At 39.5% G+C, this 12,790-nt stretch overlaps 1 protein-coding gene across 25 annotated transcripts in view; it reads left to right on the top strand.

The window, feature by feature from the left end:
• Positions 1–12,790, top strand: part of DLGAP1 (DLG associated protein 1) — an 843,036-nt gene that overhangs the window by 668,317 nt on the left and 161,929 nt on the right. For all 25 annotated transcript variants that reach the window (XM_001915460.6, XM_070220811.1, XM_070220815.1 and 22 more), the window contains one exon: positions 7,691–7,931. In XM_001915460.6, the coding sequence (XP_001915495.2) occupies positions 7,691–7,931 (241 nt within the window). The remainder of the gene's footprint in view (positions 1–7,690; positions 7,932–12,790) is intronic.

Genomic DNA, 12,790 nt, shown 5'->3' with positions numbered 1-12,790 from the left:
GTGGATTTAAAATACAAGCAATAAGACAAAACAACAAAAAATTAAAATTAGAAGATATGTTTATGATATTATGGTGAGAATTATAACTTTTAATAAAATAAGAATTCCAGAAAATATAAAGTAAAAGATTGACATCTATTCTAACTAAAAATTAAACATTTCTGTGTGGTAAAAGACATTGTAAAGTTAAAATATAATTGATGCGGGCTGGCCCAGTGGCATAGTGGTTAAATTCACACACTCTGCTTCGGTGGCCCAGGGTTCATGGGTTTGGATCTCAAGCACAGACCTACACACTGCTCATCAAGCCATGCTGTGGCAGCATCCCACATACGAAATAGAGGAAGATTAGCATAGATGTTAACTCAGTGACAATCTTCCTTGAGTAAAAAGAGGAAGATTGGCAACAGATGTTAGCTCAGGGCCAATCTTCCTCACCAACAACAACAAAAAAATACAATTAAGGGGGGAATTTTAAAACATATCAAGAAAAATGTTAATGTCCCAGTTGCCTAAAGTGTTTCTACCAATTAGTATGAAAAGATAAACAACCTAAAAGAATTTAGGGCAAAGTTTATGAAATAGCAAATCGGAGGGAAAAAAATTCAAAGGCCAATAAATATAGGAAAAGAGGCTCATATACACTAGTAGGCTGGTAAAGACAAATCAAAACAGCATAACATTATTTTTGACTTATCAGAGCAGCAAAAACAGCTAACATCCAGTTCTGGTGACTGTTGACAAACAAGGTTAGCTTACTTGCTGTTCGGAGTGAATTGCTACAATTGTTTTAGAAAGTAAATTGGTAAAATCTACAAAAAGATAAAACGTATCTTTTGGCACAGGCATCTCACTTTTGGAACTCTATAATACAGAAATAAAAGCACCAGTATATAAAGATAAATGCACAACGATGTTGGTCATAGCATGTTCTTCAAGGACATAGCTGAATCATCATCCACAAAAGAGTGGTTCAGTAAATTCTGGTACAATCATACTATACAAGATTATAGTGGTAAATGACTTAGTGTCTGACTCTCCCTGAGTCTCTATATAAAAGAAGACAGAGCAACTAAATAGAAAAACCAAAAACTCATGGACAACATTTACAACAAAATGAGGTGACAAGATATCCTATGAACCCAAAATCTAAGTAGATGAGAACAAACCACCAGTAGCCATTAGCCTGCATTGTTTCCACTTTTGTGTAGGAGGATATAGAGGAAAACAATGGCCTTCCTGATGGACTTGAGCATAGCAGGACAAAACAAGCAGCAAGTATTCACTGGAAGCTCAGGAGGCCTACTTGAGAAGAGCCCCTCAAACTGGGAAGGATTTACCTATTCTAATAGCAAGAAATTCAAGGAGGCTGCAGTAAGGTCAGAAGAGGCTGGAGCAATCTGAGCCAATATGTACACTAGAAACCAACCAACCAGTGTTTCCATCCAGGACAGGGCCCAGGACTGAAAAGAAGCAGTTGGGAGTGGAATCAAATATGAGCAAGACAGAGACAATAGCAAAGAAGAAAGGACAAGGTTCAGGTAAAAGTTGGGGGCAGGAGCACAAGAATCAGGAAATCTTGGAAAGCAACACAATGCTAAGACAATAAAAGAGGAAGCCCTGTGAATGTAGGGGAAAATCCTGAATGCATCACCCTCTCAAGGTCAGAAAAACTAATTTTACAAGAAAATGAGGAACAAAACATACCCACTTTAGATCACATTCAAAGTCACTGTAAGAAGAAAAGAGAGTAAGAAACAGAATAACATTCCTACAGAAAATGAAAGCATCTCAGATAGGCACACCCATGAAACAGATCAAAACTGTAACACACTATTTCAAAATGAGCTACGGGGCATTAAGAAAATGACAAAGACATGAAAGAAAAAGATACATGTGAATTTCAAAAACTTACAAATGATGTCACAGAACTCAAGAAAGAATTAGAAGTACAAAAAAAATCATTTCAGAAATGAAGATTAGACTAGAAAGAATACAGAAGCATATGAATGAGAAATTTAATGCACTAAGAAAAATAGAATCTAAAATGGAAGTACATTTTTAAAATCAAAAAGAAATGAAGAGGTAAAAAGAATTCAAGAGAAATTGATAAATATTGGAGATAGGCAAAGATCAAACATACAGATAATGAAGTCCCTGAAGAAGAAAATCAAAGCAAAGGACCAGAACAAATAATACAAACAATAATTAAAGAAAACTTTCCTGAAATGAAAAGATGATTCAAAATTACATATTGAAAGAGCATACCGTGTGCCTGAGAAATTGACCCAATGCAATAAACACCAAGACATATAAAATTACAAAACTTTAAAGAATTAAAAAAAAAAATCTTTGGACTTACAGACAAAAAGAGCAAATAACTTTAAAAAGAACAAAAATTAAATTATCAGACTCTTTAACAACAATAGAGCAATAACCACAATAGACTCTTTAAAACAATAGTTTATGCCCAAAGAAAATTGAGTAACATATTGTTATACTCAAGGGGAAAAAATGTGAACCAAAGATTTTATATCCAGAAAAACTGACTTTCACATATAAAAAGGATGGACAAACTATTATAAGTATGGATGAATGCAGGGAATATTGCTTCCATGAGCGCATTCTGAGGAATCTACCAGACAATGAGCTTTGGACAACCAAAATGACCATATGTAAGAACTAGTGGCTAATAGATGTGTGCATTTATTTCTGGACTCTCAATTCTGTTCTATTGGTCTGTGTGTCTGTCCTTATGTCAGTGCCAGTTTTTTGATTACTATAGCTTTGTAGTAAGTGTTGAGACTAGGAAGTGTGAGTCCTCCAGCTTTGTTCTTCATTGATATTGTTTTGGAAGTTAAGGTGTATCTTGATGTGTTTTTCTTCATGTTTCTTGTGCTTGGAATTCTTTGAACTTCTTCGACTTGGACTTCTGTAACTAGTAGGAGTTCCAGAAAGAAAAGAAAAAACAGAAGGATGGAAATCACTAATGAAATAATTCAAGAAATAGTCCCAGAACTGAAAGACATGATTTTGCAGAGATTTTTGAGAGGGCCCACCCGGTACCCAGCACAGTGGGTAGAGAAAGATCCACACAGGGAAGAGCATCATGAAATGTTAGCTCATTCGGGACAAGAAGATCCTAAACAACTTCCAGAGGGGATGGGAGAGACCAGCTACCAAAGAAAGGGCCAGGAATGAGAAAAGTATCTGTCTTAGTCAATCTCCAGCATACGTGGAGGCTAAGAAACAAGGAACGAAGCCTGAAAGAACAAAGCATGCAAGCCAGAATCCTAAATGCAAGCACACTCTCCCTTGACAGTGGAGGTGGGATACAGACATTTCCATCAATGCCAGGTGGCTGCCTTGCCCAGGAAAGCACTGGAAGATGCGCTGCACCAAAAGGAGGGAATAAAACAAGGAAGAGGAAACAGGGTCTCTACCACAGGCTAGATAACAAAGGGCACCCCCAGAATGATGGGGAAGGGAGATCCCAGGACAGCAGTGGGCTTGCCAGCCATGGATTATAATAGAAGGACAGAAGGGTCCAAGAGTGATGCTTCGAGGGCAAGAAGAAAATTAAGAGGTTATCAGACAGAGGTCTATGAAAGTATCAAGAGATTCACATAAGCAAGTTTTTGGCAATATGGATGCAAATACTGGAAGATCCAGCTGGAAGAATTGAAAGTGGTCGCCTCTGGGTAAGGAGAATCTTGGGTGGGCAGGGTGGGACGGGAGCCTGCTCTTTTTCTTTATAAGCTGTCTAGAACTATTTGACCTATATTTGTGTATAAGTTTGATAAAGAATAATCTTTTTCTACGAAAAAAGTAGTGACAAGTATTAAATATATAGTTATTTGTAAAATTAAGACTAAATGAGTGCTAAAGCAGGAGAGAACATATAGGTTATGTACTCTGGTGATGTAAATATAGCACAGCTATTTTAAAATGAGCAAAGAATAGAGAGAGCATATGCAAAAAAAAAAATTGTTAACTGTTTCCAACAATGATATGGGCAGCGATAGTATTTGTATGCTATTCTGAGACTGCTGTGCAGATATTGTGGAAAAAAGCAAATGAATAATTGTAGACTATCTCAATCCTATCATCTCCCATGTCCTTGAGAACTGGGATTTTTAGTTTGGCATAAAGATATAAGTATAATATAGAAGAGATTACATTAAAACTCTGCAGTCTGAATTTGAATTGGACGTATTCATAACCTAGTTCTGCCCTCTGAACAAGCATCAACCCAAGGCAATGACCATGAAGCTTCATGGCGCCCAGATTGCGTTCTTGTCATACCATTTCCTACTGAGAAAGAAAAGGCTTTTTGGAAAAATACTGATTCCAGGACTGGGCAGGAAAAGTATAAGGTGAGTTTGAAATCCCTTGACATATTAGATATCAAGGAAGCTATCAAAGACTACTACTTTCATATCAAAAGGACTCAGCCAACCTAAGAGGCTCCTACTGGCCAAAGATGGGACAAATTTGAGTTCACTAAGAATAATCATTGAAGTGAATTTAAAACCGTCGAATATTTTTAAATCTATGAGTTCATTTTACTATTTTTAAAAATTAATAGATCACCTTTGGTAGATAAGAGGAAACAAATTTATTATCTTGTCAATTAGTAAATAAAAGGAAAAAAATCAATCGTTTCTCCTGCTGTTCCTATCTGAACTAAATCATTGAGTAATCAAATAATATGAGAGAAATCATTTCTTCATAAAAATGTTCCAGTTAGTAACTGTAGAAGTCATGATGGAATTAGAATTTCCCCATTTTGCAACGCCCAGTGAATTAGTGGATCTAGACATTGAGCACAATGACTCCAAACAACATAAAAAGAGACAACCCAGACATTATGTGGCTCCGGATGAAAGAATACGTGACCTCTAGTCTTGCCAAAGGGATTGAACCTGAATCTGATCCTGCCTCTGGCTCCAGCTTGCAATTTTCAGGAAAGACAAAAGACAGAGGAACATGCTAAATCCTACCACGAGAATGAAATCAGCAAATCCAGACTAAGGGAAGCTTCACAGGTCAAACGCCTCAGATGCTTCCATAGATAAATTCTGATAAAAGAAAATGGATGGAGGGACACCTGTATGTTAAAAGTGAATTAAAAGTTACATCAAATTTTAAAACTGAGTAAGACTAAACTATAGTGTTTGGGGATGCACACTTGGCTAAAAAAAAAAACATAAAGAAATGCAAAGAAGTGATTGCAATAAAACTCAGTAGTAGTGAGTTTTGGAGGGAGGGTGGGGGTTGTGGTTAGGATGGGGCATATGGAGGGGCTTCTGGGGTGCCTGGAAAAGTTCTGTTTCTTGATCTGGTTAGTGGTTACAAAGGTGTTTGCCTTATTATATAGTTTATTAAGTTATGCATTTATTTTGTGTGGTTTTCTGTATCTGTATACAATAAAAACAAAAGGTTAAAGGAGAACAAAGGAGAATCTTATTAAGAATATAAATGTAATCTAGAAGATTAGCAGAAAGAAAAACATGTTGCGGAATTATATTTACTTTATGATTCAATTTTTATGAAAAATACGGGAGGGAGTACATATATCCTCTGGAAAGATAGTCACCCAAGTTTAATAGCTGTTACTTTAACTGGGATAAATATTTCACTATTTCTTTGTTATATTTGGCATGTTGATGAAAAGGGTAAAATCTAATAAATGATATGTATACACATATGTATATACATATACACACATACATATATAGTTTGTTTTACTTTTTACTTTGAAATCATTTCAAACTTACAAAAGAGTTGCATGTAGAATGCCAAGAACTCTGTACATCCTTGAGCCAGATTCATATTCACTGATTGCTAAGATTTTGGTTCATTTGCCCATTCCTTCTTCTCTCTCTCTATTTTTGACAATAAGTTACAAATAAGATGCATTTACTTGTAAATGCATCTCCAAGTAGTTCCTAGAAAGCAAGGATATATATAATACATATATTTAATTTTTTAATGTGGACATAAATAATTATGAGCCTGGAAAACATGAAGGAATTTTATTTCAAATTAAATAAAGTATGTGAAAATACTATGTTAAACTGTAAAGAATTATTATTAGGAAATGCATGTCTCTTTCCCACTTGATGCCTTCAGGTAATCGGTCACTTTTATCTGAAGTTTAAAGAAATTAGCCATTACTGGAGTGCATCTTCAGATGACACAAAATGTAGAAACAATCAAAAATTGTGATTGTTTTTGGTATGTGCTCTAAGCTTAATTGTAATTTAATCTGGCAAATTCTCAATTACTCATGAATTTGATATTAGGCAAACTAGCCTTCTGAAGCTCTAGAAGATAGCAGAAATTTGAAGAATGGTCCCACATCTGTATCTCATCAGCTGCAAAGTGAGAAATTGACTGGAGCACCTGGTCTGGCTAATTTTTTTTAGGTGGTGCTCAAACCCAATATAATTATGTACAGAGGAATATAAGTAAATAAAAACTGATTCCTTAAAAAAAGGAAGACTTTGGGGCTGGCCCGGTGGTGCAGTGGTTAAGTTCGCACGTTCTGCTTCCACAGCCTGGGGTTCGCCAGTTCGATTCCGGGGTGCGGACATGGCGCTGCTTGGCAAGCCGTGCTGTGGCAGGTGTCCCGCATATAAAGTAAGGGAAGATGGGCACGGATGTTAGTTCAGGGCCAGTCTTCCTCAGCAAAAAGAGGAGGATTGGCAGCAAATGCTAGCTCAGGGCTAATCTTCCTCAAAAAAAAAAGGAAGACTTAGGCCAGCCCTGGTGACCTAGGGGTTAAGTTCAGTGTGCTCCACTCTGGCAGCCCAGGTTCACTTCCTGGGCATGGACCTACACCACTTGTCAGGGGCCATGCTATGGCAACAGCTCACATACAAAATAGAGGACAATTGGCAACAGATGTTATCTCAGGGCGAATCTTCCTCAGCCAAAAAGAGGAAGATTGGCAGCAGATGTTAGCTGAGGGCCAGTCTTCCTCAGCAGGACAAAAAAAAAAAAAGGAGGACTTCATTTGGAAGATTTAAAAACATATTTATAAACAATTTGTGGACCATATGGGCTTTTAATAAAGAAGAGTGAAACCTTCTGTAGATAGTATGTAAATAGTTTGGAAATCTTGAGACTGCTTTTGAAGATTTTGACATATCTGGGTTCAGTCTATTTTTGTGCAGAATGTTAAGTATCTTACCAGAAATATAGGGCCTGTTTCCATACTTTGCACTAAATCAAGCTTCAGTCAACACTAAAGTCATTTGATGAACGAGTCACTTCCAACAGCACAATGAAAATACTAGTTTCTAAAATGTTTGTGCTGAAAACAGTTTAACTGAAATACTCAAACTCTATGGGCCAATAAAATTGTTCCCTAGATTTGCGTTTATATATAAGGAGAATTAGCACCTGGGCGCGCGCTGGAATAAGACTTCCCAGCCCCACAATTCCTTACGTTCTAAAAACAAAGCTGTTTTTCTTTAGAATTTAACAGACTACTTGGGATTATAAACTAGATACCGTTCAATTACAGTCTGTAACATGGAGGAAATAAAATGCATTGGATTTTAAGTAATCGGACGGGGCATTCTTCCGGCGGGCTGACGTTCGGAGATGCTTGAATGGAGAGGCTGCTTCTCCGCCGGGCTGAGAAGTGCGCGGTGCTACGGTGTCCTGTCTCTGCCCGCAGGTGAGCGAAATGGAAGTGAACGGGCAGTTCGAGTCGGTGTGCGAATCTGTGTTCAGCGAGCTGGAGTCGCAGGCTGTGGAGGCCCTGGACCTGCCCATGCCCGGCTGCTTCCGCATGCGGAGCCACAGCTATGTGCGAGCCATCGAGAAGGGCTGCTCCCAGGACGACGAGTGCGTGTCCCTGAGGTCCTCCTCCCCGCCGCGCACCACCACCACCGTGAGGACCATTCAGAGCAGCACGGGTGAGTGAGCAGAGCGGCTGTCTCCCGGCTCCCCGGTGACGATGGGTCACCCCCAGCCTGGCCTCTGCGCCTGGGCGACAGCACTATTGTCCGGAAAGGCTGTACATTGTGCCCATGCTCTTACCGGTGACAACATACTGCCCATGCCCTACAAAATAATGGCTTTGCTTCCCTGACTGTCTCTATCCCCAGCCTCTGGCCGCATTCACCTCCTTGTTCTCTCTCCCTCTCCATCTCTGGTATCAGCAGAGGAAACTGCAAGTGCAGGACCAAGAGGGACAGCACACGGAGTAGGTCTTCCCGAGATCCCCACACAGCATCCTAGGAGCCAACAAACTCATCCCCATCAATTCCTACTCTCTGTAGTCAGGCTCTGACGTCTAGGGGTGTAGCCCCCAAATCAATCAGACATCCTGATTGTTGAGAATCACCGAGCTGGAATGCTTTTTTAATTCCAAGATATCCACAAAATAACTATCTCAAAAGACCTGAAATATCACTGTGAGAAAATAAAAAGGAAGAAATGGATGACCCAGTACTACTGATTGAACATTTTATGAGTTTTCTTTCATTATAACAGAGGGCAATTTTATTTCATTATTTTAAACCCTCTGACTGTCGTACGTATAGAGTACCTCCATTTTTCTCTAAAGTGAATTTAGGTTTATACCATTAAACTGTATTTTCATCAGTAGGTTTTAGGCAGAGGGGCACAGAAGAGCTTAACTGGTTTCCATGACACTGGAACCTTCATGGGAATATAGCCGGGGGTTATGCTCGACAATGTGTGTGGTGGTGTGTTTTTTTTAGTAACATTTGGGTCTCAGAAGAAAATTCCCTCCCTCCAGTCTTGAATTTGATTGAATTCAGCATAATTCCAATATAGGAGTAGTTCCACAAGAAGATCGTCAAACCTAGAGTCCAGATCAGTAACGATGAATAAATTAGAAGGAAAAGCCTGTGCCAGGATATTGTATTATTCAGTTTTCATTCTAGGTGCCCCAAATGTCAGTAATTATCATTCAGCCTAGAACTTCTGCAGGCTTGAGAATTAATTAGGTCCTCAAACGTGAGTTAAAATCTTACTAACTTGAGATAGGAGATTGAGATACAAATTTGTAAAAAAAAAACAAACCATTAGTGGTTAAACAATAGGAGCTCATTTTGACTAACGCAAATGAAGATCTCAGGATTAAGGAAAAGGATGCTTCTAGATGCTGCATTGGCTCAGCAGCTCCACAGGGAGCCCAGCGACTCTAGCCCTGGCTGGCTGTCTCCAACTCAACACGGTAAATGTTTGTCTTGCTCACTAGGAAGTTCTACAAAGACAGTCACAAAGTTAATAAATTAGCTAATATTGATTTATGAAATGAAAAGGTATATTTTTTAATTCATCCATGGGCATATTTATGTGTGTGTTTACATTCGTGCAGTAAGTGTAGTTTGAAGTTCTGCCCTGTGCCTCTGGCGTATTACTGTGTCTTTGGTGTTCCCCATTTTCGCTACCCCTACTCCACACACAGCTCTTTCCCAGTGTCTGGTCCATTCTCTGTAAAATAGTCCCGTCACCTGCCAGCTGCTCTTCTGTGCTGAAATCACTGCTTGAACACACAAAATGCAGATGCTTGCCCAGAAGTGCCAAGTGCCACTGGCTCCCTCCTCCCTCCTCAGGGAGCAGTGTTGTGGATAAAGGGGCAAGAGACTGGGAATGGCTTTTCTCTGCTTAGCCCTCGGGGGTATTTTGTGGTTTTGTCATTTAAGAGACAATTTACTTACACTTTCTGCATCAGTTCTTGTGCTGTGCTCTTGACCCCAAATACCCGTATTCTGGCCTTCCTAAAACCCTTCCCAGATACTCCAGAGGTTCCAAGAGTACAGACAATAGGATTCCCAGTTACAGGTGAATTTCAGATAATTAGTGAATAATTTTGTAGTGTAAGTATATCCCAAATATTGGATGGCACACACTTAGACTACAAAATTGTTTGTAGTGTTTGTAGTATTTGCTAATCTGACATTTATCAGGCCTGTCAGAGAAGGAGATGAGTAGGGCCTCAGAGGATGTCCTGTGTTGGTCCATTTAGAGTGTAAATTGAATTGGAGGGGCTTTAGCCCTTGGCCCTATGTGGGAGAATGCCAAGAAGCAGGGAGAAGTAAACGAAAACACCACAAAGGTGATTGCATCCGCTCCTTGGGTCTGTATGCCTCATCCCAGGTCCGGAGCCATATCCCCCTGCAGCTCTCTGGGAGGGGAGGGGACTCCAGTCTTGGCTGCAGCTGCAGGGCTTAGGGGCGGAAAGATGTGACTTGTCCCTGGGAGCGTTGAAGCATAAAATACCAGATTTCTGCGTGGGGCAGCTGGCGACTTCACCCTTAACCATCAAACTGAATATGATATATCATCTTTACAGTCGTGGAAAAATAAACAATTTAAGAACTAAATATGGTAGTAGATTCTAAGTAACCCTTTCAGATATTTGAGTGCAACTCTAAGAATTCTAATAGCGCCTTTCACAGTTTCTCTCTGCCATAGATTTGTTCTTTTTTAAAAAGCCGTTATTTTATGATATAATAAGGTTGCGTCCTTCATTCTACCCCTCCGCACTACTCCTGTGTTCTCTCTTTCACACAGACACACTCACACATACACACATGCTCACATTTTCCTTTCTCTCTCACGTGATCTCAATACTGTCATATTAATTTTATTCTTCTACTGGTTTCCTTCTGACAGCAAATCAAATACAATTTCCTGTAGAAAACACAGAAAATCTATTTTCTCACAGGACTTGCTAATTTTTGAAAGAATTCACTCATCTGTGGAAATCAGGAAATTACTTTGCTCGAATGTTAACCGTTTCCCCGATGTACGTCATTTACATCGTCTTGAGTAGAACATGACATAGATTTCTCCTTTCGCTTCTCTTCCTTTGCTCATTATTCTTAGATACTCACAACAGGTTCCATTTTTCCTAAACTTCCTCTTGCCCGGAAAAAATTCTTTTTTGTCAACGCAGTTATTAGCCATAATTTTCCCCCACAACAATCTGCATTCTGAGTCTCTGATTTTTGTGTCAGCCCATTTAAATTATTCAAATTTTCAAGAAAATACACTATTAAGCTTTTCTCTTCCAGCCTTGTCCAGTCTTCATATTAGCAAAATGAACCACAGACAAAAGTCCACAAAAGTATCTGATAACACATGGGAGAGTCAGAAAGATGGGCTCGGCTCCACGTGGCCCTCAGGATCCCATAGCGATGTGAGCAAGAATTAATGGAGGCTTGTCCCAGCAAATCAGGGCAAATTAGGAACTGAGTTAGAGAGGGACTTATAGTGATGCTTCCTTTGGTTTATTGACTTTTTGGCTTATCTAATGATCATAGAATCTTATATTCTCTCAGCCTGTCTTCTGCTTCAAGCACCCAGGTATCTGTCCATCTAAGAGAGTCAGCAAGTTTTTACGTAAACCACTGCACCTGGGACTATTAGGTTAAGATCAGACCTACTGTAGAAAAGTAAAATGAAAAAGTGGCTTAGTTATCCTCTGGACTATGGGAAAACAAGCACCCTTGCCTCAGTCATCTCAATAATTTAGGTAACAGTAGAACTTGGTGCCGGAAATATACTCAAACCTCCACTTCAGAGTAGGGAGTAAACCTGATTTTTATGGACTATACCGATGCATTGTATGTGTTTAAGGATGAGTTTTCTTTCTGCTTCTGACACCGAGCATTTTCTAGGACCTATCAAAAGCATTACCACATTGTAGGTGGACAGACTTGTATCTGATGAATACCGGTAGTCTGAATAAGCAAAAAAATCGTATAATCATCATCAGTAGATACACCCATACAGATACCCAGACACACATGTGGTCTGAAAGGACACACGTACACCATTTGCAGTGGCTACCCAGCAAGTAGGCAGAACAAAACCCCAGGTCTCCCTACCATAGTCCTTTGCTTGTTTGGGTCCTCGCTCTATGGGAGGGTCAGGTGGTATAGAAAGAGGGAAATTTTTAATATAAGCATTTATTGCTTTTTTTGATTTTAAAAGCCAATATAATATTTGGATAAAAATGATTATCTTGGATGGAAATAGCAAACTATTATGATATTTGATTCTCTGGTCTCTCAAGAAAAGTTTTCACTTTGAAATTACAAGCTTTTCAAAGAAGCTTTATGTAGCAATAATATAATTTCTATAGAATAAGTAGCTTCATCTGCCACACTGTTGCTCTTGAAGTTTTGCCTTTGTGTTATATTCTTTTCTTGTTAGGGGAAGCTCTTAAAAGTTGATGGAGTTCAGCTGGTCTCCATTCCTCCACGGAGCCCCCAGGAAGGGCAGTGCGGGCACAGGATAAAGCTTCTCCCTGGGCGAGGACCCCAGTCAGGGAGTCAACACCGTTTGCCCTGTTGGGTGTGGTTTGGAGCCCTGGGACAGCAGTATTTACAGTTTGATTTTTCTAACAAGAGATCATATTTTCCCCTGAACTGAGACCCATTCTTCTGTAGTCCTGCTTCTCACACTCTTCCATTGCTGTCAGGTCTGACACACGGACTCAGGTCATGCTCAGTATAGCAAAAGCAGCTACTCTTGATCGTTTGAGATCGGGGCTAATGTTCCAGAGGTCCTCCCACACATTTGCGTCTTCACTCCCAGTCAGCCATCCCACCCAGAAGATCACATTTCAACCTACCCTCAAGCATCCTACACTCCAATCCCATATTCCCTGATCCTCACCCCCCATCCCCCTAAAAAACCCAAAAAACCTTAAACACATAAAATCTTGAGCAGAATAACATTAAGGTAATTTATATTTGCAGTACACATAGTAGGCATTCAATAATGGAGGAAG

Source organism: Equus caballus, chromosome 8 (assembly GCF_041296265.1).
Source record: "Equus caballus isolate H_3958 breed thoroughbred chromosome 8, TB-T2T, whole genome shotgun sequence".
Taxonomy (NCBI): domain Eukaryota; kingdom Metazoa; phylum Chordata; class Mammalia; order Perissodactyla; family Equidae; genus Equus; species Equus caballus.
This window is presented reverse-complemented; position numbering and strand designations above follow the sequence as displayed.